At 38.0% G+C, this 25,576-nt stretch overlaps 2 protein-coding genes across 4 annotated transcripts in view; one reads left to right on the top strand and one right to left on the bottom strand.

The window, feature by feature from the left end:
* Positions 1-25,576, top strand: part of PIK3C2A (phosphatidylinositol-4-phosphate 3-kinase catalytic subunit type 2 alpha) — a 102,945-nt gene that overhangs the window by 25,600 nt on the left and 51,769 nt on the right. For all 3 annotated transcript variants that reach the window (XR_009504664.1, XM_059931202.1, XM_059931203.1), the window contains exons 2-3: positions 3,745-4,884; positions 21,603-21,706. Coding sequence is in view for 2 of the 3 variants with exons in the window: in XM_059931202.1 (XP_059787185.1) it covers positions 3,811-4,884; positions 21,603-21,706 (1,178 nt within the window). In the remaining variant the exon portion in view is untranslated. The remainder of the gene's footprint in view (positions 1-3,744; positions 4,885-21,602; positions 21,707-25,576) is intronic.
* LOC132369874 (phosphatidylethanolamine-binding protein 1-like) lies at positions 20,520-21,167 on the bottom strand. The gene has a single exon (XM_059929575.1). It carries the CDS (start codon positions 21,165-21,167, stop codon positions 20,604-20,606), a length of 564 nt encoding a protein of 187 aa, XP_059785558.1. The 3' UTR covers positions 20,520-20,603.

Below are 25,576 nucleotides of genomic sequence, written 5' to 3'. Positions count from 1 at the left end.
GTTTAAGTCCTTTATTATTATCTGAGTGTACATGCATAATAATCTTTTGGGAAACTAAAATACAGTATTTTTTTAAGGCCCCAAACTTTAAAATATGGTATTTAGCTGCTAACAGACAGCTGTTACTGGCTACTTAGAGTTGTATTTACTTTAGCATATACTACTTTGAGTTGGAACTAGGGATAGAGCAAGCAAATTTATTGGTGATGTATAAAAACATCACCAATATGTATAAAAACACCACAAATGAAACAACTCGTTTCTCTCGTCATATATCCATACTCTTGTGCCATCTGAAATCCCTTCTCCAAGACTCCAATAGCCTTCATTCCCTCCTGTTAAAACACATGTTAATTAAATTAAGTTCCGTATTTATTAAGCAATGTGCTTTTAAATGTAGTGGGGAAGAAAAAAATGAACAAACTAGGCTTCCCTGCTTAAGAAGCTTATTCTAGTCTGTTTTGGTAGACATACAGGTTACAGATTCTGTGTTAATCAAAATACTTCTGCTTATCATGGAAAAAAGTAATTTTAAACTGGCTTACGCAAGGAGAGGGATTTATTGGCTTACATAAATGAAAAGACTGGCCTTGGACATGGGTTGGATCCAGATGTTTAATGTAATATCTAGAATTTATCTAATTTATCTTAGCTCTGCTTTCTTCTGGCTTGGGTTCATTCTCAGGTAATATCTCCTCAAGCGGTGGCAAAGATGGCCAGAACAGCTCCAGGCTTACATCCTATCAGCTTAGCAACCTCAATGATAAGTTTCTTTTCCAAATAGTTCCAGAAATTCTGTAGTTAACTCTGGCCAGACTTGGATCTTCTGGAGTTGGGGTAGGGTCGAGGGGGAGTAAGGATGGTCCAGCTCAATTCAAAGTAGATGAAACAAAAGAAAGACAAGTGGTGTCCAAAAGTTATAGATTCTACTACCAGAAGAAAGGATGCTGAGCATGCAAAAACAGCATACAAAAGTTAAGATAAAAATTTTTAGTTGAGCTAAAAAGATAAATTCTGGTAGGAGCTGCTTAAGTAAAGCCTCAGACAGGAGACTGTATTTTGAATTGGGCCCTGAAGGACAAGTAGAATTTTTCTAAGGCAGAGTAAGTAAAGAAAGGACTTTCTAGGTCACTCATTCGAGAAGTTTGGCAGTGAAAGGAGAAAATTAAAATGAAAGCTACTGGAGTCTAAAGGGGAATGTTCAAATTTTTTCCCCTCAGTATGGAGAAAACTTGAGCATTTTTATGGTAGAGGAGCAGAAGCAAGTAAAGGAGAAATTGATAATACAAAGGAGGCAGTCATTCATAAAGAAGGGGAATTCAATAGGATTAAGGATATAAGTGGAGGGGGCATCCTTAGAAAGGAAAAGAGGCTGTTCATTCTCTGAGGATGTGTGAAGGAAGGTAGTAGTGGTAACTGTGGAGGTTAAAACAGAAATTTTCTATTAAATATGTAAGTGGCTTCAGTTTTGTTTTCTAAAAGTAAGAAGAAAAGGTTTATCAGTTATCTATTCCTATGTAACAGACCATTCCAAAATGATTTTGTGGGTTAGCAGTTTGACTTGAACTCAAGCTGGGTGGTTTCTTCTGCTGGTCTTGCCTTGGGTCACTCATGTGGCTGTGGTCATCTCAACTGTGGACAGATGGTCTAAGATGGTGTCTGTACTCACATGTTTGGTGGCTCTCTCATCCTATGTGAGCATTTACATGGCAGTGGCTGCACTCAGGGAAGGAAGAGCTGAAGCAGTTGGGCCTCTTATGATAGGCTTAGAACTCTCACAGTGTCAACTCTTTCACATTCTGTTGGTCAAAGCAAGTCACAAGGCCAGCTGAGATCAAGTAGAGAAATAGACCCCACCTCTTTATGGGAGGAACAACAAAGTCGCATTGCAGAGTGGGTGTATATACGGGAATGGGAAGAATTTGTACCCATTCCCCCCCACCCAACATTTTATTGTGAAAACTTTCAGTCACGAGGCCAAGCTGAAAGAATTTCAAAGTGAATACCCACATATCTACCACCTAGATTCTACTATTAACATTTTCCTATACTTGCTTTATCATTATTTATCCATGTATCATCCCTCTATCAATTTATCTTATTTTTGATGCATTTCAAAATAAATTGTAGATGTTAGTACTTTTCTCTAAGTATTTCATGCATATTTAGCAAGTCAGTGTTCAGTTTTTTCTTTCCATAAAACATTTACATACGGTGACGTGTACAAACTTTAAGTGTACATCATGCCTAGTTTTGCAGCCTGCCAGGGAAGGGAAAAATTTGGAATAGCTTTTCAGTGAAATGCCTCAGAAACTCAACTGTAGTTGTATAAAAGAATTGCAGATGATGTCTTTCTTGACTACCTTTCTTCATGTCCTCATCACTAATAATTTTTTCATTTAGTATACCTCAACACTTAGGATTTTCATTTGTGTTACATTAATTTGAATTCACTTTGGACATTTCCCTACATACTTTCATTAAGCATTTATTGAGCACATATTGTAGATAAGCACTGTACTAGAAAAAGGATGTAAACAGGCGCTCTCTTGCTTTATAGGTATTCAAACTAGGTGTATCTCAAATCAGATCAGATTAACAGTAGATGCCATTTATTTAATGCTTATGCTTAAGGCCAATGACAGACACTTTTAGTTGCATTGTTTCATTTAATCCTTTGTAATTTAGGAAATAGATACTTTTTCATATTTTAAAAGTTAGGAAACTAGGCATGTGGAAAAGTTATCACTTGCCCAAGGTCTTACAGCATCATAAATAAAGGTGATGTGACTCCAGAACCCACATTTAATCCCTGTATCATATTGATTAGAAGCAGGAAATGTGCCCTCTGTTGCACAGTAGATAACTAACCCTTTAATTGGTCATTTTGCTTCATAGGGTAATCTTGATCTGAATTAAGTGTTTATTTTAAATAGAGGAGTATAAATGTTTATTAACTGATCATGAGAAAGTTTAATAAACTATCTTCTAGTTTATGAATAGATACTTTAGCAATTGGAAAAGGAGAAATTTTAGTATCATAACTATTGATTTAACTGCAGATAATCAGAATAGAAGTGTGATCAGAACTATGTGACAAATTCAGCCATAATTTAACCTTTGAGTGGAGTATTACAGTTTCTTATAGCCTTAGCACTTATCATATTATTCTAATCTATGTTACAGTATACATTTTTAAAATTTCTAGAATATTATAAGCCCTTAATTTTTCATATGATTTGATAAAATAATAGTTACTTGATTTTATTTACTAGGTGTTGAATACTTTTATTACTAATTGGCTTTTGAGCAATTTTACAAATAGTAAAAGATTGAAACCATTTTGGCTCGCTATTTGCATAACAGTAAACCGTGTCTGAACTCTTGAAAATTTGTGACTAGCACTTAAGCCATTTTATGCCAAGAATTCTGCCAGAAGTGCAACTGGTTAATGGCAGCCAGTGTGACAACTGAAGTGACAGCTTCTTGAGTTCATTTACTGTGTTAGCTTTCCTGTTAGGTCAGGGAATGGGATAAAGTCATTATGTCTAAACATTTCTCTTAACCCAATAGTGTATAAGGTGTTTTAAAAGTGTTCCTTCACCAAGATTTTCCCTATTTCATTTCATTTCGTGGTATGTTTGTAAGTGACATTAAATCCTAAATCATATGTGGTAGGTTACAAACAAAACAAATTCATGTTTTAAAAATCTAATCGAGTGTTATGTTTATTTTTACGTGCAGGTCTTGCTATTTTGGAAGCTACAAAAAAAAAAATAGATTGGAGAAGGTTTGGTCTTTTAAGTGGACATGGCTCAGATATCCAACAACAATGGGTTTAAGCAATGTTCATCTTCACATCTGGAACCAACAAGAACAAAAGATGTGGACAAAGAAGAAGCATTACAGATGGAAGCAGAGGCTTTAGCAAAACTGCAAAAGGATAGACGGGTGACCGATAACCAGAGAGGCTATGAGTGGTCAAGCAGCACCAGACAAAAAGCACAAGTTTATAGCAAACAGGATTATGATCTCATGGTGTTTCCTGAATCAGATACCCAAAAAAGAGCAGTAGATATTGATGTAGAAAAGCTCACCCAAGCTGAACTTGAGAAACTATTGCTGGATGACAGTTTCGAGACTAGAAAAACACCTGTATTGCCAGTTACTCCTGTTCTGAGCCCTTCGTTTTCAGCACAGCTCTATCTTAGACCTGCTATTCAGAGAGGACAGTGGCCACCTGGATTATCTGGGCCTTCCAGTTACTCTTTACCTTCTGTTTACCAGTCAACTTACAGTAGTAAACAGACTGTATTCCAAAATGGCTTCAATCCAAGAATGCCTACTTTTCCATCCACAGAACCTATATATTTAAGACTTCCAGGACAGTCTCCATATTTTTCATATCCTTTGACACCCACCACACCCTTTCATCCACAAGGAAGCTTACCTATCTATCGTCCAGTAGTCAGTCCTGACATGGCAAAGCTGTTTGACAAAATAGCTAGCACATCAGAATTTTTAAAAAATGGAAAAGCAAGGACTGATTTGGAGATAACAAATTCAAAAGCTACTATCAGCAATCTACAGGTATCTCCAAAGTCAGAAGATATCAGTAAGTTTGACTGGTTAGACTTGGATCCTCTAAGTAAGCCTAAGGTGGACAATGTAGAGGTATTGGACCATGAAGAAGAGAAAAATATACCAGGTTTGCTAGCAGACGATCCTTGGGATGCTGTTCTTCTTGAAGAGAGATCACCAGCAAGTTGTCACCTTGAAAGAAAGGTGAATGGAAAATCTCTTTCTGGGGCAACAGTAACAAGAAGCCAGTCTTTAAATATTCGAACAACTCAGCCCACGAAAGTCCAGGGCCAAATATCTCAGGTATAGTCTTTTCTTCCTAACTTCTCAAACTTAGTGTAACAGAGAATTCATATTTGTGTACATAATTTATTTGGTAAAAGAAATATTTTTTATGTTGAATCTTGTTTTCTTTATTCTTAAGTATACTGTGAATGTTAGATTGTGTGGTAAAGGATTAAATGTGTTTAGGCAAATTGAAAAAAAATTTTTTAAAAAAATTTTTTAATTAAAAATTAAAAAAATTTTTGGCTGTGGTGGGTCTTTGTTGCTGCACGTGGGCTTTCTCTAGTTGCAGTGAGCAGGGACTAGTCTTTGTCGTAGTGTACAGGCTTCTCATTGCAGTGGCTTCTCTTGTTGTGGAGCATGGGCTCTAGGCACACGGGCTTCAGTAGTTGCAACGTGTGGGCTCAGTAGTTGCGGCATGTGGGCCCTAGAGTGCATGGGCTTCAGTAGTTGCGGCGCGTGGGCTCAGTAGTTGTAGCGTGCAGGCTCTAGGGCGTGCAGGCTTCAGTAGTTGCGGCACGAGGGTTCAGTAGTTGTGGCTTGTGGGCGTAGTTACTCTGCAGCATGTGGGATCGTCCCAGACCTGGGATCGAACCCGTGTCCCCTGCATTGGTAGGCAGATTCTTAACCACTGCACCACCAGGGAAGTCCCAGGCAGATTGAAAAATTGCTTACTATTAATATTATCTTTTCTAGGATTGTGAATTTTGAAAACCTATAATCAAGGATCTGGCTTTCACTGATAGGCATTAAAAATAATTTTTATCTGTCTCTCCTTGTCCATTCATTATATGTGGTCCAACTTTCTTTTCCTTATTGCCTTTATTTTTCAGGGTAAATAAGTAATTTTGGTTTTTAACCCCATTATAGAAATTCTCATGTATATTGTTTTGTTGTTTTTAACCATGAATGAATGAATGAGTAGAAGAAAGGGAGGGAGGGAGGAGGGGAGAGAGGAAGGAAGGAAGGAAGGCCCCAGAGAGATGGGAGAAAAGCCATTTAAAGGACTCTCTTTAAACACCTGTATTGATACAAGTGAAGAAAAGAACTGTAGTCTATATAGCATAGTTGCTGAGTCCGTATAGTCTTACTCTCTGGAAAAATTAGTTAAGGGTGCCTGAGACAGGATGTCTTCTCTTAGAAGAGAAGCAGCAGGGTTTAGACTTTTCCTTTCCATATATGGTATACCACTGAAGATTTGTATTTTGCTCTTATGGTATCTGTGGATTCTAGGAATGTTTAAGCCTCATTCTTACCTTGATGTGAATCATATCATTCAGCTAATTAGATCAGCATTTGGCTACTCTTTAGGCACTGAGATTCAACTAGCATTTAGGGGAAGAGAAGCAAATTTTGCATGATTTGGATGGGTTTATGTTGAATTGTTGATTTTTAAAAGCCATTTTAGATGTCTTGGGAGAAAAAAGCAGACATTAAGAAGGTAAGAAAAAAGGATGAGGATTTCTTTGGATAACACGATCAGAACCCAGAAAAATCTTAACCAGTGCATTGTTTTCCAAATGTATTTTGACTACAGCTCTCCACTAAGAAATACCTGTTATTAAGGTCTCTTAAGCTTTTCAGTACTGTTTACAAATTTAGTAACAGAATTTCTTAACACCTTTCAATTTAAAAGTCACAGGTTAATTTCACAGTTTAAATTGGAATCATAAATATTTATTCTAATGTCAGATTATTTTCTCTTAATATTCTATGTCATCTTGTCATGGTTTTTGTCTTTGTATTTACAAATAACAGTCATTTCCTAAAGTATTTGAAAGGAGAAGGGAAAACTTTAAGCCAAATCAGGAAGTGTGGGCTGGGGGCTTATACCTAGTAGTGGAGCTGCTGGTTATTCTATGCTTAGCTTTTTGAGGAACCAGCAAACTCTTTTCCATAGTGGCTGCATCATTTTACATTCCCCCCAGCAATGTATGAGAGAGTTCCAGTTTCTTCACATGCTTGCCAACACTTGTTATTTGACATTTTTTTGCATTATAGCCATCCTGATGGATGTGAAGTGATATCTCATTGTGATTTTGATTTGGGTTTCCCTGTTGACTAGTGGTGTTGAGTATCTTTGCATATGATTATTGGCCACTTCTATATCTTTTTGGAAGAAATGTCTATTTGTCATTTGCCCATTTTAAAAATTGGGTTGTTCATAGCAGCTTTATTCATAATAGCCAAAAAGTGAAACAACCCAAATGTCCATCAGCTGATGAAAGGGTATAAGCAAAAGCAGTATGTCTGTACAATGGAATATTATTCACCCATACAAAGGAGTGAAGCCCTGATATATGCTACAACATGGATGAACCTTGAAAACATTGTAAGTGAAAGAAGTCAGACACAAAAAAACATGTATGATTCAATTTATATGATATGTCCAGAAAAGGCAAATCCATAGAGAAAGAAAGCAGATTAGTGTTTGCTGGGGGGTTGGAGGAAAGAGGGAATGGAGAATGATTGCTTAATGGGTACAGGGATTTTTTTGGGGGGGGGTGATGAAAGTGTTCTGGAATTAGAACATTTCAGTGTTCTTACCATAGTGGTGATGGTCACATACCATTATGAATGTACTGTGAGCCAACAAATTATACATTTTTAAATGGTTAATATGGCAGTTTTTATGTTCTATGAACTTTACCTCATTTTTTTTTTTTAAAAAAGGAAGACACTGGTCCCCCTGATCCTCCCATCCTGCTCAGGCCAGGTTACTGCTGGATTCACATTTGGGTCAGTGTTCCAATAGAGAGATCCCTCTCTAACTGTGGATCTCCTTTTTATGGATTTAGCGTGAGGGCATGGTATTTGACACCATGTAGTCTGGATTAGGGGTATCAGAAGTAGTTTGGGAAGGGCAGCTGCCAGTAACTGGAGATCTCAGGAGCTAGGGAAAGTTGCAGTCTCTGCTATCAGGGAAAAAGAAGCCCCTGGTCCTAAAGGGAGCTGAGTTTAGGCTCAGCCCTCCCATTGGTAGAAGGCAGAGCCCCTGATTGTCCAGGCAACCCAGAGTGAGCATCCAGGTCACTTTCAAATAATCCTCCTGCTCCTTGCATCACACCTTCATGTGTATGCATTTGCACCTCTACAATATATGCATTGTAGCCACAATACATAGATTATCTTGAATTTAATAAAATATTTATAAATGACTTTGGTTTATTTCATTATCTCTGTATCTCTAATTCTAACTTTCCCAGCAGTGGAAATTCATTTATTCACTAAGGGAAATAGATTATTCCAGATGAGCTGAAATTACCATTCCAGGTGAACTCTGGTTATCATCTTAAACAAGTTGAGGTTTCTGGGTCGACCAGAATTACTTGCTATCAGTGATCCAAGACTGGACTCAGAACCTAAGAGCTACATGCTTTTTATCTGTGCTGTAAATGTTCAAACTGAACTCTTCTTTTTTTTTTTATAATCACTGAGACAGTAGAGAGTTCCTAAGAATCCTATGAGATCAGAGCGACCCATACCTATTTCACAGTTGAAGAAACTGAAATGTGAAGAAGTTAAGGAATTATTAATTTTTTCATGTAATAGTGGTATTGTAATTAGTTAAATGAACTCATATTTTAGAGATATTTAAGATGATAACCACAGTTATCTAGTTTAACCAACTTTATTTCATGGATGAAGAAACTTAGATCCAGAGGGTGACTTATCTCCAACTAATATTTTCTTCTTCAATTTCTTTGTAACTTAAAACCTGTAGCATAGATTGCCAGTGCTTTTGCTGCAAAACACTTGCTTCCTTTCCCTGTTGCCCTCTATAGTTTAGACTGGTGTTTTCTCCACCCCTTTCCTTTGGTGGGGGCAGGGCTGTGATACTCATTTATATCCCTTTCATTGTCTCTCTGCATACATCTTTTCCTACTCATTTTTAATATTTGTCACAGTATCATCTTGATATTTTCCCTATTTGGGGTGCTTTCAGAAATCATCTTGCAGGACTGATGAGGATAGGTAGTTTCCTAAATATAGAAAAAAATTCCCCTAACAAGATCTGGGAAATCAGATCACATGGGAGTTGCAGAGAATTACTGCTTGCTCAGACTCTAGGAATTAGGCTTCTAGGCAAGTTTTAGCAGAAACATGTTTTTAGATTTTGTTTAAAGTACAGGGGGAAGGATCAAGGAGTAATCAAATTGGTTGCGAGAGACATGAGTCTAAGCCAGGTAAGCAAAAATAACATGACTTGATCAGCTGATCAATCAGAGATGGGAGCTAGATTACTACAGTGTACATCAGTAGCTTTACTAAATGGCACAGTGTCTGAATTGAGGTGGCTCAGGCTCCTTAAAGGAGTCTAACTGTGGCATGGCTGAGGAGGTATGTAGTTGTTGATCATTCTGTTATACTCTGCTCTTTTATTTTTTTTTTATTTTTTTATTTTTTAATAAATTTATTTATTTTTGGCTGCCTTGGGTCTTCGTTGCTGTGTGTGGGCTTTCTCTAGTTGCGGCGGGCGGGGGCTACTCTTCGTTGTGGTGCGCGGGCTTCTCATTGTGGTGGCTTCTTTTGTTGCAGAGCACGGGCTCTAGGCACGCAGGCTCAGTTGTTGTGGCATGCGGGCTTCAGTAGTTGTGGCGCACGGGCTCGAGAGCGCAGGCTCAGTAGTTGTGGCACATGGGCTTAGTTGCTCCGTGGCATGTGGGATCTTCCCGGACCAGGGCTCGAACCCGTGTCCCCTGCATTGGCAGTCGGATTCTTAACCACTGCGCCACCAGGGAAGTCCCCTCTGCTCTTTTAAAACCCCATGTAATAGTTATGTTTGAGCACCACATTCTAAAAGGGACCAGTGGTAGACTAGAGTGTGTCTTGAGAAGACTACAGTGTTCAGGATCTAGAAGCTATGCTATTTAAGGAACTGTTGAAAAGATTGGAGATATTTTGCCTGAAGAAGAGAATATTAATTGGAGCTAATTCACACTCTGAATCTGAGTTTCTTCATCTGTGATATAAAGTTAGTTGGACTAGATAATTTCTGAGATCCTTTCAGGAATAATATTTAAAGTTTGGAAAGTTGCCCTGTAAAAGAGGAAGTTGACTTTTTTTCTTTTAAAGTTTTATGTTTGGGACATAGGTTCTCAAAGCAGTTCAGGAAGTAGAATACCTGAAAATCATGGTATTCTTGTTAAAAAATGTGAAATAGTTATGTTCTAAGTTTTCCAATACATTAAGTGCGTTGCTTTGTGCAAATTAAGTAGTACTTTGTGCTAGATTTTAATAGACAAGTGGTAACAGGTGTAAAAGTTAAAATAACCTTTCATAGAAAGCTTAAAATTACGCAAATCCTATTTGTTTATATTTTTCTCTATGAATTGAGAAATTCAGTTTAGTAACTTAGTTTTAAAATTCATTGTCCCAAAAAGTAGAACAAGGACCAATGGGGACTAAAACTCAAAAGAGGCAGGTATACATATCAATAAAGGAACTTATAAATAGCCATTTGGTAATGATTCCTCTCAGGTGGTCAATGCGTAGTTATTGGAGGTCTTTAATCAGAGGTTTAGTGTGCACTTGTTACAAATGCTATAAAAAGATTTTTATTTTCAAAGAAAAGTTCTAAGCCCTTTTATTAACACTAAAATTTCATCATTTTGTTTGTGTACAAGAAGATAAAGTTTGACTTGATTAAGACCAAAAGGGGGAGGTAAACAGAACACTAATAATAGGCTGATTTAAGAAGTCTGTGGCACAAACATTGGCATGGAACTTCTAATTTTTCACACACCATTCATCTCTATTTAAAAACTTTTCCCTGAGGTTCAGATTTTTTGTTGGGAAATAAGATTGCAGTGCTATTCTTTATAATTACTTTACATACTTACGTATTCATTTCCTGTAAGAATTTTATGCTTTGTGGTAAAAACTCTGAAGGGTGTTTTTCTTCTCACTCAGCAGTCTTACTTCCTATTTCCTTCTAGTGTCTTTTGTTCATAATAATCTAAATACTTTAGTTCAAATTTTTGTTTCCAAAACCAGGAAAAGGCATAGTACTTAAAACTGTCTTCTGGCAATTTAAGTTTAAATCACACTTTTAGTTAATAGCTATAATTTAGCTACTTTGAATAGATCCCAAAGATTTTAGTAATGAATCAAATTATTTTCATAGAATTGGTTTTACAAAGTTCTGTGGCTATTGACTCTTTCTAAAAGTTGATTAACACTATAAACATGTATATCCCCATTAGCACAATGTCTAATGTTAATTTTAAAGGAGAGGTAAAGTTGAATAAAATGTGGTTTTTTATTGTCTAGCTGAATATAGTATATTAGTTGAGTAGATTACTGAAGTCTCTATAAAATTTTGGTAACGAAGTAACCAACTTTGTTCTGAAAAGCAACTGATATGTTTATATTTAATGCTTAAAATACATTTATTGAAAACTTGGTGTTCCATCTAATTTCTGGGGTAAGATGGCATGAACCTGGGACTTGTTTAGGTGTAAAGCTTTCCCATATTCTTATAAATGCCTTATAGAGTATGCACTGATAAGTTTTTGTGAATTATTGCAAACCTGCATCACTTTCCTTAAACCCTTAATTTACCCTTTCCACCTCTCCTTGACCTCACTACGTTTTTTAAAAATTGAATTATAATTGACCTACAACACTGTTAGTTCCAGGTGCACAACATAATTTAGTGATTTGGCATTTCTGTACATTACAAAATGATCACCGTGATAAGTCTAGTTACCATTTGTCACTATGCAAAGTTATTACAATATTATTGACAGTATTCCTCATGCTTTACATTTATCCCCATGACTCATTTATTTAGTAACTGGAAGTTTGTACCACTTAATTTCCTTCACCTATTTCATTCCCCCACTCCCACCCCCTGCCCCTGCCCTCCCCTCTGTTCTTTTTCTCTTCTTTTTTTAAAAAAAATATTTATTTATTTAGGCTGTGCTGGGACTTAGTTGTGGCATGTGGACTTCTTAGTTGTGGCATACGAACTGTTAGTTGCAGCATGCATGCAGGATCTAGTTCCCCCACGAGGGATCGAACCTGGGCCCCCTGCACTGGGAGCACGGAGTCTTACCCACTGGACCACCAAGGAAGTCCCTCCCCTCTGTTCTTTATATCTATGAACCTGTCTCTGTTTTGTTATATTCATTCATTTGTATTGCTTCTTAGGTTTCACATATAAGTGAAATCATATGGTATTTCTCTGTCTGACTTATTTCACTTAGTATAATAACCTCTAGGTCCATCCATGTTGTCCCAAATGGTGAGATTTCTTTTCTTTTTTAATGGTTGAGTAATATTCCATTGTATATATATATACCATGTCTTCTTTATCCGTTCATCTGTCAGTAGACACTTAGGTTGCTTCCATATCTTGGCTATTGTAAATAATGCTGCAGTGAATATAGGGGTGCATGTATCTTGTCAAATTACTGTTTCTGTTTTCTTCAGAAAAATACCCAAAAGTGGAATTGCTGGATCATATGGTAGTTCTCTTTTTAATTTTTTGAGGAACCTCCATACTGTTTTCCATAGTGGCTGTATCAATTTACATCCTGCCAGCAGTGCACTAGGGTACCCTTTTCTCCACATCCTCACCAGCACTTGTTATTTGTTGTCTCTTTGACAATAGCCATTCTGACAGGTGTGAGGTGATACTTCATTGTGGTTTTGATTTGCATTTCCCTGATGATTAGTGATGTTGAGCATCTTTTCATGTGTCTGTTGGCCATATACCTTCTTTTGAAAAATGCCATTTTTAAAATCAAATTGTTTGTTTTTTTGATATTGAGTTGTATGAGTTCTTTGTATATTTTGAATATTAACCCCTTATCAGCTGTATCCTTTACAAATATCTTCTCCCGTTCAGTAGACCACCTGTTCATTTTGTTGATGTTTCCTTTGCTGTACAAAAGCTTTTTAGTTTGGTGTAGTACCATTTATTTATTTCTACTTTTGTTTCCCTTGCCTAAGGAGACATATTCAAAAAAATATTGCTAAGATTGATGTCAAAGAGCATACTGCCTGATTTCTTCCAGAAGTTTTATGGTTTCAGGTCTTACATTTAAGTCTTTAATTCATTTTTTTTAAAATTAATTAATTAATTTAGTTTTGGCTGTGTTGGGTCTTCGTTTCTGTGCGAGGGCTTTCTCTAGTTGCGGCAAGCAGGGGCCACTCTTCATCACGGTGTGCAGGCCTCTCACTGTCGCGGCCTCTCTTGTTGCGGAGCATAGGCTCCAGACGCGCAGGCTCAGTAGTTGTGGCTCATGGGCCTAGTTGCTCTGCGGCATGTGGGATCTTCCCAGACCAGGGCCCGAAACCGTGTCCCCTGCATTGGCAGGCGGATTCTCAACCACTGCACCACCAGGGAAGCCCTTTAATTCATTTTGAATTTAATTGTGTATATGGTGAGAGAAAGTCCAGTTTGATCCTTTTTCATGTAGCTGTCCAGTTTTCCCAGCACCATTTATTGAAGAGGCTATCCTTTTCCCCATTATATATTCTTGCCTCCTTTGTCATAGATTAATTCACCATGTAAGTGTGGGTTTACTTCTGGGCTGTCTGTTCTGGTCCATTAATTGATGTTTCTGTTTTTGTGCTGGTACCATACTGTCTTGATTACTGTAGCTTTGTAGGGTAGTTTGAAATCAGGGAGCATGATACCTCCAGTTTTGTTTTTCTTACTCAGGATTGTTTTGACTTTTGGGGGGGGTCTTTTGTGTTTCCATACACATTTTAGAATTGTTTGTTCTAGTTCTGTGAAGAATGCCATTGGTTTTTTTTTTTTTTTGGCTGCGCTGCACAGCACGTGGGATCTTAGTTCCCTAAGCAGGGATCGAATCTGTGCCACCTGCAGTGGAAACTCAGAGTCTTAACCACTGGACTGCCAGGGAAGTCCCGCCATTGGTATTTTGTTAAGGATTGTATTGAATCTGTAGATTGCTTTGGGTATTATGGCCATTTTAACAATATTAATTCTTCCAATCCATGAATACAGTATATATTTCCACTTGTGTCATCTTCACTTTCTTTCATCGGTATCTTATAGTTTCCCGACTACAGGTCTTTTACCTGTATTGGTTAGATTTATTCCTAGGTATTTTATTATAATATTTTTGACACAACTGTAAATGGGATTGTTTTCTTAATTTCTCCTTCTGCCAGTTCTTGTTAGTGTATAGAAATACAACAGATTTCTATATATTAATTTTGTATCCAACTGAATTCATTTATTAGGTCTAACAGTTTTTTGGTGGCATCTTTAGGTTCTCTGTATCATATGTCATATGCAAACAGTGACAGTTTTACTTCTTCCTTTCCAATTTGGATTCCTTTTCTTTTTCCCGTCTGATTGCTCTGGCTAGGACTTCCAATTTCCTTTTTTTTTTTTTTTAAATAGTGAGGTCAAGGTTATTCTTTGTATGCACTTGCCCACCTCAGATTTATTTGCCTCTTCTTTCTGGTTTGGAGGGAAGAGATATTCCTTCTCTTTTCCCAAACTTAACTCTTTCACCTCTTTTCTTGTTCCTGTCTCCCCAAAGTATTTTTTACAATTATTCTTCAAAGTGGAATTTGTACTTATTGCTTTTCCAGTTCCTCAACATCCTCTCTTGTTCCTATTGTATTGCAGAAACTTGTTTCTGGTAGTATGAATACTAATTGCCAATCTAGTGACCATACTCACTGTCCATCCTTATTGCTTCATTTGCAACAATTGACCACGTTCCTTTCTTGAAATTTCTCTTCTGTTGCCCTGGTTAAATCTACTTGCTAGTTTTCTCCTGTAATCTTTGAATCATTTTCCTTGTCTAGTTTCTAAACATAGGCATTCCCCCAAGGTTTTGTTTTTGGTTGTTTTTTAATATATCTTATCTGTTCTCTCTTGGTCATTGCTTTATTCTTGAGGCTCTGAGATAGAGTTTGAAAGCTACTGATCTAGACTCCTTGGCTGTCTATGGTTGAGATGCAGTGATGATTAATTTTATGTGTCAGTTTGACTGGGCTATGGGGTCCTCAGACATTTGGTCAAACATTATTCTGGGTATGTCTGTAACGATGCTTCTGGATGAGATTAATATTTGAATTTGTAGACCGAGTAAAGGCAGATTGCTCTCCCTAAAGTGGTGGGCCTCACCCTAACAGTTGAAGGCTTGAATAGAACAAAAGGGCTGACCCTACCACCAAAAAAGGGGAATTCCTTCAACTTGACTGCCTTTGAGTTGGAACATTGGGGTTTTTTCCCTGACTTTGGACTCAAACTGAAACATCGGCTTTTCCTGGGTCTTGAGCCTGCCATACTCAGACTTAGAACTATACTGTCAGCTCTCTTGGGTCTCCAGTTTGCTGACTGCAGGTCTTGAGACTTGGCATCCTTTATAATCAATCACATGAGCCAATTTCTTATAATAAATCTCTCTCTCTCTCCATTCATATGTGTATAAAGAGATGTCCCAGCTTGATGTCCAGTAGGTGCAGTCCATTATGTATCCCTCAGCCTCCTGAAGAGACTGTCTCCTGTTGATGGAACTTGGACCCAAAGTCCATTTGGTTGGGATATTGCTCTGTCAGTGATCCTGATGGATGCTGACAACAATTAGCAGAGAGAAATTTCCCTGTAGAAAAGTGCAGAAATTGGATGATTCCCAGTTCTTTGTCTTTAGCTCTGGAATAGAATTTTGTAATAGAGTATTTCTAGATGATGACCAAACATCTACATGGATTTCCAAACCCAAAATATTTACTAGAGAGCTCAGTGTCTTCCCCCACAAACCTCTTTGTTTCATATATTGGATAATGACATTAGTGATTTTTTCTTACTATCATTTGCCTCTTTCATTCATTGAAAAATATTTGAGGGGACTTCCCTGGTGGTCCAGTGGGTAAGACTCTGCACTTTCAATGCAGGGGGCCCTGGTTGGGGAACTAGATCCTGAATACATGCCGCAACTAAGAGTTTGTATTCCGCAACTAAGAAGTCCGCATGCCACAACTAAGAAGCCCACATGCTGCAACTAAAAGATCCCACGTGCTATAATGAAGATCCTGCATGCCACAACTAAGGCCCGGCAAAGCCAGGTCTTAAATAAATATTAAAATAAATAAATATTTTTTTTTTAAAAAAGAAAGGCTCTTATTAAAAAAAAATAAAGAAAAAAAAATATTTGAGGACAAAATGTGTGGGGTACAAATATTAACCATTCACAGACCTCATCCTTAAAGAACTTGGGTTAGAAGGGGGAGACAAGATGTATGTGCATATAACTGCAGTATGTAATAGAAAGTCGTGAGTGCTGCATAAAAGTTTGTGCAAGATCAGTGGAGGAAAGAGATGATTTGATACTTAAGTTGTTTTGGAGTTTGAGGAAGGGATCAGGAGCAAGAGTTGAGGGAGTTGGTGTGAAATTAAAAAAAAATTTTTTTTTGGTTCCAGAAAGAGTGGAGAAAAACAAAAAAATGCTAATGTTAATGTAAAGATGAAATCATTGGCAGCCCAGCTGTTTTTTACTTTGTGAGCAGAACATTTGTGTTAATTTTCCAGATTCTATTATTACCTTGATGTATGACTAAATAATTGGTTATTATAATCTATTTCTGTCACCATCAGTTGAAACTTATAACTTGCTTGAAAGGAAGTACCTAATACATGAAAGGCACTGTAAAAAATACTTTTTTTTTTTTTTTTTTTTTTATTTATTTTTTTATTTTTGGCTGTGTTGGGTCTTCGTTTCTGTGCGAGGGCTTTCTCCAGTTGTGGCAAGCGGGGGGCCACTCTTCATCGCGGTGCGCGGGCCTCCCACCGTCGCGGCCTCTCTTGTTGCGGAGCACAAGCCCCAGACGCGCAGGCTCAGCAGTTGTGGCTCACGGGCCCAGTTGCTCCCAGGCATGTGGGATCTTCCCAGACCAGGGCTTGAACCCGTGTCCCCTGCATTAGCAGGCAGACTCTCAACCACTGCGCCACCAGGGAAGCCCAAAAATACTTTTTTGATTAAAAAAAAAAAAGCATCTAGGAATGCCACTAAGGAGATTCAGAATCTATTAATAAGTGGAACATGAAAAACAAACAGAGTTAAAGAAGGAAAGATGGTTACTAGGTCAACAAAAATACAGATTTTTTATAGCATTGCTCCTGCAAAGGTCACAATGCTGTTTTTGTCTCATTGTGTTTTAAAGGTTTTTTTTCAGGAGACTTTGTTGTGAGGTACTAGAAGGGCATAGTGAGTAAGCTACGTTGCCTGGGTTGAAATCCTAACTCTGATTATATTAGTCATGTGACCTCATGTGCCTCATTAACTTCTCTGTGCCTCATTTTTTAATCTGTAAAATGGGGATAATAGTAATGTTACCCACCTACTAGAGCTTTGTGAGAAATAAACAATATATACATACATATATATATATATATACACACACACACACACACACACACACACATATACATACATGACTGTAAATTTCTTACAACAGAACCTGACATGTAAGAAGTGCTCAGTAATTGCTAGATATTTTTTTGTGCGGTAAGATACATATAACAAAATTACAGATTAACCATTTTAAGGTGTACAGTTCAGTGGTATTAAATATATTCACATTGTTGTGCAACCATCACCACCAACCATCCCCATAACTCTTTTCATCTTGTAAAACTGAAACTATACCCATTAAATAGTAACTCTCCATTCTCCCCTCCCCCTGGCCCCTGGCAACCACCATTCTACTTTCTGTCTTTATGATTTTGAATACTCTAAGTACCTCATATAAGTGGAATCATATAATATTTGTCATTTTGTGACAGTCTTATTTCACTTATCATAATGTCCTCAAGGTTCATCCATATTGTACCATATTGCAAAATTTTCCTTCTTTTTAAGGCTGAATAATATTCCACTGTATACCTCATTTTGCTTGCTTTTCCATTCATCTGTTGGTTTATACTTGGATTGCTTCCATGTTTTAGCTATTGTGAATAATGCTGCTATGAGCATGGGTGTACAAATATCTCTTTGATACCTGCTTTCAATTCTTTTGGGTATAGACCCAGAAGTAGAATTGCTGGATCATATGGTAATTCTATTTTTAATTGTTTGAGAAACTTACCACATCGTTTTACACAGTGGCTGCACCATTTTACATTACTACCAACGGTGCCCAAGGGTTCCAGTGTCTCCACATCGTTGCCAACATTTGTTGTTTTCTGTTTTTTGTTTTTAGTAGTAGCCATCCTAGTGAGTGTGAGGTGGTATCTCACTGTAATTTAGATATTATTTTTAATAATAATAATAATTAGAAAAAGTACTTAGAAATGCTAGGAGGGAAGAAATGCTTCATACTGAATACTCATAAAAGACATTATAGATGAAGTGGCATTCCATTGGGCCTTAAACAATTAATAGATCTTTGACTTGTGTTGTGAGGGAAGGTTAGGAGTAAAGCGTTGAAGACAAACAAAGATTCAGAGGCAAGATAGTTCAGTTTGTGTTTCATAGGAACAGGGTATGATTCAAGCTAACTTGGACATAATATTCACTTGAAGTTCTGGGAAATACTATTGGATTAGATTGTGGCAAACTTGGAGTTGCAAACCAGAGGGTTTCTTTAGAAATATAAAATATAAAAATCCATTTTTCAGGTAGTATGGTCTATTTGCTACAATACTTGTTTCTGTAACACAGATTAACTTCTGTAATTGGTAAATATGGGATTGATGTCAGTATAATGGGGAGGTAGCATTCGTTCAAAAATAATCTTTCCCAGCATATTAACATTTCAAAGCAATCTAGAACAAACTCTCTCATAATTAAAGGGAATGCCTTAGTAATACAAGAAAATATTAGGAAAACACTGCAAGTCCTGCAGAAGTGAAAATGGTGGCTACAAGAACAGTTCCACATTCCACAGGGTTAAGCATTCTGGTGAAGCAGTGAGTGCAGACAGAGAAGCTGTGAAGACATTTCTGTTTGCATTAAGAACTTTGGTGAAGAAGTCTACACCCTGGGGTATATTTTTAACTTCATTGAAATTGGTCTTCGCTAGAAGCAAATGCCCTTCAGAATCCATATAACAAATTAGGAAGCAGGAGCTCCAGGGTTTAAGGAGGCTTCAGAGGATCAAAGACCATAATTCAAAGTGCAAATTCAAGTGGAGATTTAACTGCGCTAGTGTTTCTGTAAAGACTTCGTATTGTTTTAGTTAGGGCTTTGATTACACTGATTTTTGAGTAGTCTACCTTAACTCTGTTTTTCCTATGAGCTCTGTTATTTGTAGTAGCTATTTTTCTAGAACTCAGGGCTGGTCACTTCCCCATCTACATATCACATTCTAGCAGAAAGGGCTCTGCCACATTATAAAAGCAGTAAATTAATAAAGGAATTGTCCTGAATTTTCAGTTTAATTTTCTGACAAAATCTTCTTGTTTGCTATGGTTATGGAAATCCATTACAACTGTTGAAATTTATACACTGTGTTCTCATTCACTCAAGTTTTAATTGAGAATGTTCCCATTTTAATTTTAAAGGAAATTTACATTTGAAATTTGTGCTAAATCAAGTATTTTTACGTAGTAAGTCAAAACACCTCTAAACGGACTCTGCTGCTTGGCTGTGCTTGGGTAGTGAATTTATCTTCCTAAATGTGGCACACAAATTTTGATCAGACATAAACTTAACTTTTGAAGGACTGTCAGGGTGTTTGTACAAGTTTATTAACATAGAAAATGCCCACTAACTCCTAAAACTCATTCTCTTACATAAAGAACCAGATGCTTTCTTGGAATTTGAGACCTAAGTTGAATATATAGAATTCCTGGTTTATTAGAGGAGTCCCAAATGGGCTTGACATCTTCATTTTCTTAAAACAGAGCCTAGTCCTTTAATTTCATTCAGCTGTTAACTTTCTGAAGTGTTCATTTCTGGAAGATTTTGAATGGAAATGTCTTTAGCGTTCCATTCTTATTGACTGATACAAAGTACAGCCTATTTCTACTTTTTTTTTTTTTCCATCTACACGTTTTTATTTTTATTCACCTATAAGCAAATAGCAGAATTAACACAACATTCAGCAACTCCAGACTGGCTTTTCTTACACCGAGGAGAGATCAATGTAACACGCACAGACTTTCGGATTTCTGATGACCTCTCACTCAGCCCTGCAGCTCATCTAGATGGCCAAGCTTTAACAGCAAAGTGACTCTCTCCCTATTGCTTTTACCAGTATTGCTCTTTAAAGGAGCCAGAGCGGGACACTGACAGCCAATAACCAGCCTGAGATGTATCACGTTGGGGGCTAGTGGACATGCCGGCCCCTGGTTGTCTTAGTGAGAGACAGGGCCCTGAAAACAAATGCCAGAAGATGCCGTCACACACAGTCCTGGACTCGGGCTCACAAAGGCAGAGGCAATCAATCTTTTCTTTTTTTCAACCTCCCTTAAAGATTCTTTGATGCTCTGTTCTAATACTGCAGACCTGGTCTTTTTACCAGAATTTTTTTCCTCTTTAACGTCTGGGTTGTTATTCTTATATTAACATTTTAATGACTCCATCCTAGTACCAAAGTATCCCCCACCAAAACGGAGTTCAGATTTGATCAAAACATAAACCCCCTAGAATTATAAAGGACAGGCAGAAGGAAAAGACACCCTAAACCTAAATCTGACTGCTCAGGCCTCGGGGCAGGGGGAAGGGAAGAAATCTACATGCATCACTAAACTGAAACACTGCTTGGGAACTCTGGGACGATGTCCATCTCCTGGCTTTCCTCTACTTCCCAGACAGCTGCTCGTAGAGTTTGGGCACATAGTCATCCCATTCGGCCTGGTAACACGTGCCGGCCCCCGGAGCCCCGAGCTCGTACTTTTTGCGGAAATTCACCACCTTGAATCTGCCACTGTGGTCTCCAGATCGGTTGCTGAGAATGGGCTCATCACACTTCAGTGGCCTGTCCTGCTCATAAACCAGCCAGACGCAGTGGTGAAGGCCTGTGCCCTTGGGAGGCTTAGAGCCCACATAATCGGAGAGGACCGTGCCACTGCTGATGTCGTTGCCCTTCATGTTGACCACTAGGAAATGGTGCCATTCCCTGTATTTGGGGTCCTTCCTGCTGGGAGCATCCGGGTCTGTCAAGACCAAGGTATACAATTTACCTGGATGAAGGCCATCCCATGCAATGCTGGTGGGCCGGTTCTTAACCTGGGTGGGTGTCAGCACTTTGCCCAGCTCGTCAACCTCCGCCCCGCCATATTTGACCTGCAGTGGGTGCTGCGGCCTCTCGTCCACTTCCTGCAGGCTCAAAGGCCCGGACCGCATGCTGAGGTCCACGGGCATCACGGAGCCAAGAGGGGCGGACAGCAGGGAAAGCAGCGGGAGGACTCGCGCAGGGTAGTCGTCCAGACTCCCAGCCCTATTTCTACTTCTGAGCAAGTAAAACCAATGAACTTTAAAATAAGGCTTGGGACTTCCCTGGCGGTCCAGTGGTTAAAGACTGCGCTTCCAATGCAGGGTGCGCGGGGTAATCCCTGGTCAGGGAACTAAGATCCCATATGACACACGGCCTGGCCAAAATTTTTTAAAAAATAAGGCTTAGTTGGCATTACTTTTACAAAGATAGAAATCCATACTTTAAAACTTTGTTACTGATATGATTTATTTTACCTCCATATTTTTGTACATATTTTCATAAAAATGTGTTTGTGCTATATTGCTATTTAGCGTTTTGGGGATCTTTTACTTTTAAAATAAAAACACTTTTTTTCATTACAGAAAGGCCCAAATGGGACCAGTACTTTGCCAACTGAAAGTTCTCTTCTACAAGAAATTGAAGTACAGAATGAGGAAGTGGCAGCTTTTTGTCAATCCATTACAAAGTAAGAAATTTTTCTTTATAAAGATTATTTTTTATTAAGTAATTTAAAAAAATTTAGCTTAACCAGCTTAGTGCTACTAATTCTAAAATTTTTAAAGTTTTAACTATTTTCTCCCTGTGGCTAAAATGTCAAAACAATCAGTTAATTGGTACATTAACACAAACTACAGTTGAACCTGTTAGGGGTCTGAGTATTTAGAAGAAAAAATTGAGGTCAGACAGTAGATTTCTGATACTCTGTTACCGAGGGAGAATATGGCTTAAACATAGAAGTTTCATTAGAATTAGAAAATGCCTTTTTTTTTTTTGGCTGTGCTGGGTCTTCATTGCTGCGCACGTTGAGGTGCGTGGGCTTCTCATTGCAGTGGCTTCTCTTATTGCGGAGCATGGGTTCTAGGCGCACAGGCTCAGTAGTTGTGGCGCGCGGGCTTAGTTGCTCCATGGCATGTGAGATCTTCCCGGACCAGGGATCAAACCCGTATCCCCTGCGTTGGCAGGCAGATTCTTAACCACTGGACCACCAGGGAAGTCCCTGCCTTTTTTTCCTTTATAGGGAGACTTAGTTTTGCCATAAACTTTCTAGCATTCAAAATATTGTCCTACTTAGAATTAAGTGATGGTATAACAAGCAAGATTAGAGGAGCAAATATATTTTCTGAAGGTTAGAAAAATGCATTTCTAAAATGTTCTTTTAATCCTAAATGTGTCCAGTGTTCTTAATACATGAAGAAACTGAGACTCAGAGAAGTTACCTACCAAAGTTTACTCAGCTAGTCTGTAACAGAGCCAGGTCTCCATTACCTCTGGTTCAGTGTGTTTTCTTTCCATCATATCACTGTATTAGTGAGGACTTCTGTTATGAGTGCAGGAAACCCATCTTAAACTAGCATAAATCAAGGAAGTTTATGTATTGGTTCACAAACCCGTATAGCAGAAAGAGGGAGGATGGGGCAGAGCTCAGTGACAGCAAGATCCAGGAATTCACACACTGTAATTGATCCCTCCTCCCTTTGGACTCTTCTTCTTCCTCCCTTTTCTCCCTGCGCCCTTTCACCATGCATGTTGGCTTCTACTACAGATGGAGTTTTGAAGGCAGAGAATATAGCCACTGATAGCTTAGACTTTGATATTCTAATGGTCTTGTTAGCAGAAAGGAGAGTCCTTTCAGTCAGCACCAGATAGAAAAATCCCTCGGAAGGAAGGAGTGGAACAACAAACATTGTGGCCAACTGGATGAGATCTGTTATCAAAAGAAGGAAAAGTAGGGATTTCCTTGGTGGCACAGTGGTTAAGAATCCACCTACCAATGCAGGGGACACAGGTTCGATCCCTAGTCTGGGAAGATCCCACATGCCACGGAGCAACTAAGCCTTGAGCCACAACTACTGAGCCTGCATGCCACAACTACTGAAGCCCACGCACCTAGAGCCCGTGCTCCGCAACAAGAGAAGCCACCGCAATGAGAAGCCTACCCACTGCAACGAAGAGTAGCCCCCGCTCACGGCAACTAGAGAGAGCCCGTGCACAGCAACAAAGACCCAACGCAGCCAAAAAGAAACAAACAAATAAACAAATAAATAAATTTATTTTTTAAAAAAAAGAAGGAAAAGTAGATCACTACTGGGAGATTTATTCTGAATCCAGTATTTTCCCCAGTGTGGTTTAAGCAAAGCAGAGTTTGGGGTTCCCAGATCATTTTTGAGTATATTCATCATTTTTATGATATGGGACTTATTAATATCTAACTAGACTTTCTAGACTATTGGTAACGTTTCATTAAAATTCTATCTTCCTGTGTGTCACCTTTTAACCAGCATTCCTTTTCTTCAGGATACCTTAGGGGAAAAAAAAGAAGAAAAATATCAGTAGAGTCACTTTTTCTTTCCTGAAAAGGTTACTCTTAACTGTGTTTTTAAAACTCATATTTTTCAGTAGACGTTTAAAATAGAAGAGACATTTAGGTGACTGAGAATGCAAATTGCATGTATTAGAAATTACCTGTGCCTTTATTCCATTATACCATTATGTATGTGTGGTTAACAGTTTGGAAATAAACTTTTATCTTAATGGTTTGGTATTAATCTGATATGTGTTTTATCTTAATGGTTTGGTATTAATCTGATATGTGTTCAACGAGTTTTTAAAATTTTCTTTCCAAACAAGCCCTGTCTATTAGACTGTGTTGAGTGACTATTGCATTTAAGCTTTGCATGTTGAGAAATTAGGCTCTCTGTGATCTGCCTTTTTTTCTGCATTTGAATCTTAGTGTTATTTACACAAACTCTGCCACTAAGCTAAAATGATCATTTTTATTTATGTGTGCATGTGCGTGCGCTTGCACACACACACACACACACACACACAAATGGCTTATGTAATATTAAAACCTCAGATGAACTAGAGAGAATGAATTCTTTTTGTAATTTATTTCTGTTAGAGTGGGATTGCAACAAATGTTTCAGAGAAGTAAGAGGCAGAGGTGTTTTTGAAGCCATGTTCTAGAAAATTCTTTCATTCCCCTCTGACCTTGGAGATTGGAGTCAGGAGAAGTCTTGATGTCTTGAAGAAATTAATGTCACTTTCTATTTTTTCCAGTATGCAGATTTTAAAAACAAGTATTTATACTCTTAGTCAATGCCTCATTTTTTGAAATCTCCTAAAATGATTAATTTAATTATTTTAATTCAGCTATGACATTAGTGTAAGATTGTCAGGATGATATTCGTTTACAGTTAAGCCTACTTCTAGGCCTTGTTTTTTTTGCTTCTGTGAAATCACGGAGTTGGACTAGTGATCTCAAGGGTCTCTTTCAGTTTAAAGTTCTGTAAAATACTTTGAATCAGGGCATTTAATTATTACTGCATTTTTCTTGCTTTTATTTCTTTTTTTTCTTTCTTTTCACACTCATCAAAATTGACAAAACTTGCTGTTATCTACTAGTTACATAGGTCCAGAGAAAGTTCTCAGAGGAATGTTAGATACCAGTGGAAATTTTTGCTGCTTCATTTGTGGTCTCCTAGGGTAAGATGAAAAACTACACTTTACACTTGTCATTCTGAATAGCCTTTAATTTCCTTTCCTCATATATGGTTCCAATCCAATATTTATATTCTACAAAAGTGTCTTGATCCCAAGGATTCCCTATAGGTTTTCACCTCTGCATTTAGTTAATTTTATTCTAAACGACGCTGACTCAAGTTTCTTATAAAGTAGTGTCAATTCGATTAAAAACCCTCATTTTTTAAAATAAATTTATTTATTTTTATTTTTTATTTATTTTTGGCTGCGTTGGGTCTTTGTTGCTGTGTGCAGACTTTCTCTAGTTGTGGTGAGCAGGGGCTACTCTTTGTTGCGGTGTGCAGTCTTTTCATCGCGGTGGCTTCTCTTGTTGCGGAGCATGGGCTCTAGGTGCACAGGCTTCAGTAGTTGTGGCACGCGGGCTCAGTAGTTGTGGCTTGCGGGCTCTAGAGCACAGTCTCAGTTGTGGCGCACGGCCTTAGTTGCTCTGAAGCATGTGGGATCTTCCTGGGCCAGGGCTCGAACCCACGTCCCCCTGCATTGGCAGGTGGATTCTTAACCACTGTGCCACCAGGGAAGCCCCAAACCCTCATTTTTATATGTAACTTTTTAATCACTAGAATTTTTGTCCAGTAAATTCTTGTTTTCTGAACTGTCATCAGGAATTTCTGATTTTCCTTTTATCATCCTTAAGGATTTCTGAAAATTGAAGGCTTCCTTGGATATAAAGTTCTTTACTGTTTTATATATTAGTTAGCTACGTGATTTGCTGTGAGTATCTTATTTCATATGGTATTTCTTGTTTCATAGGAAACAAGAATACCAAGTATCTGAGAAACAATACAAATCTTAG

This window comes from Balaenoptera ricei, chromosome 8 (assembly GCF_028023285.1).
Source record: "Balaenoptera ricei isolate mBalRic1 chromosome 8, mBalRic1.hap2, whole genome shotgun sequence".
Lineage (NCBI taxonomy): Eukaryota > Metazoa > Chordata > Mammalia > Artiodactyla > Balaenopteridae > Balaenoptera > Balaenoptera ricei.
The sequence above is the reverse complement of the archived record's forward strand: the minus strand, read 5'-3'. Positions and strand labels throughout refer to the sequence as shown.

Coding starts and splice junctions, on each gene's coding strand:
- LOC132369874 (XM_059929575.1), bottom strand. CDS start 21,167: ATGCCCGTGGACCTCAGCATGCGGTCCGGGCCTTTGAGCCTGCAGGAA.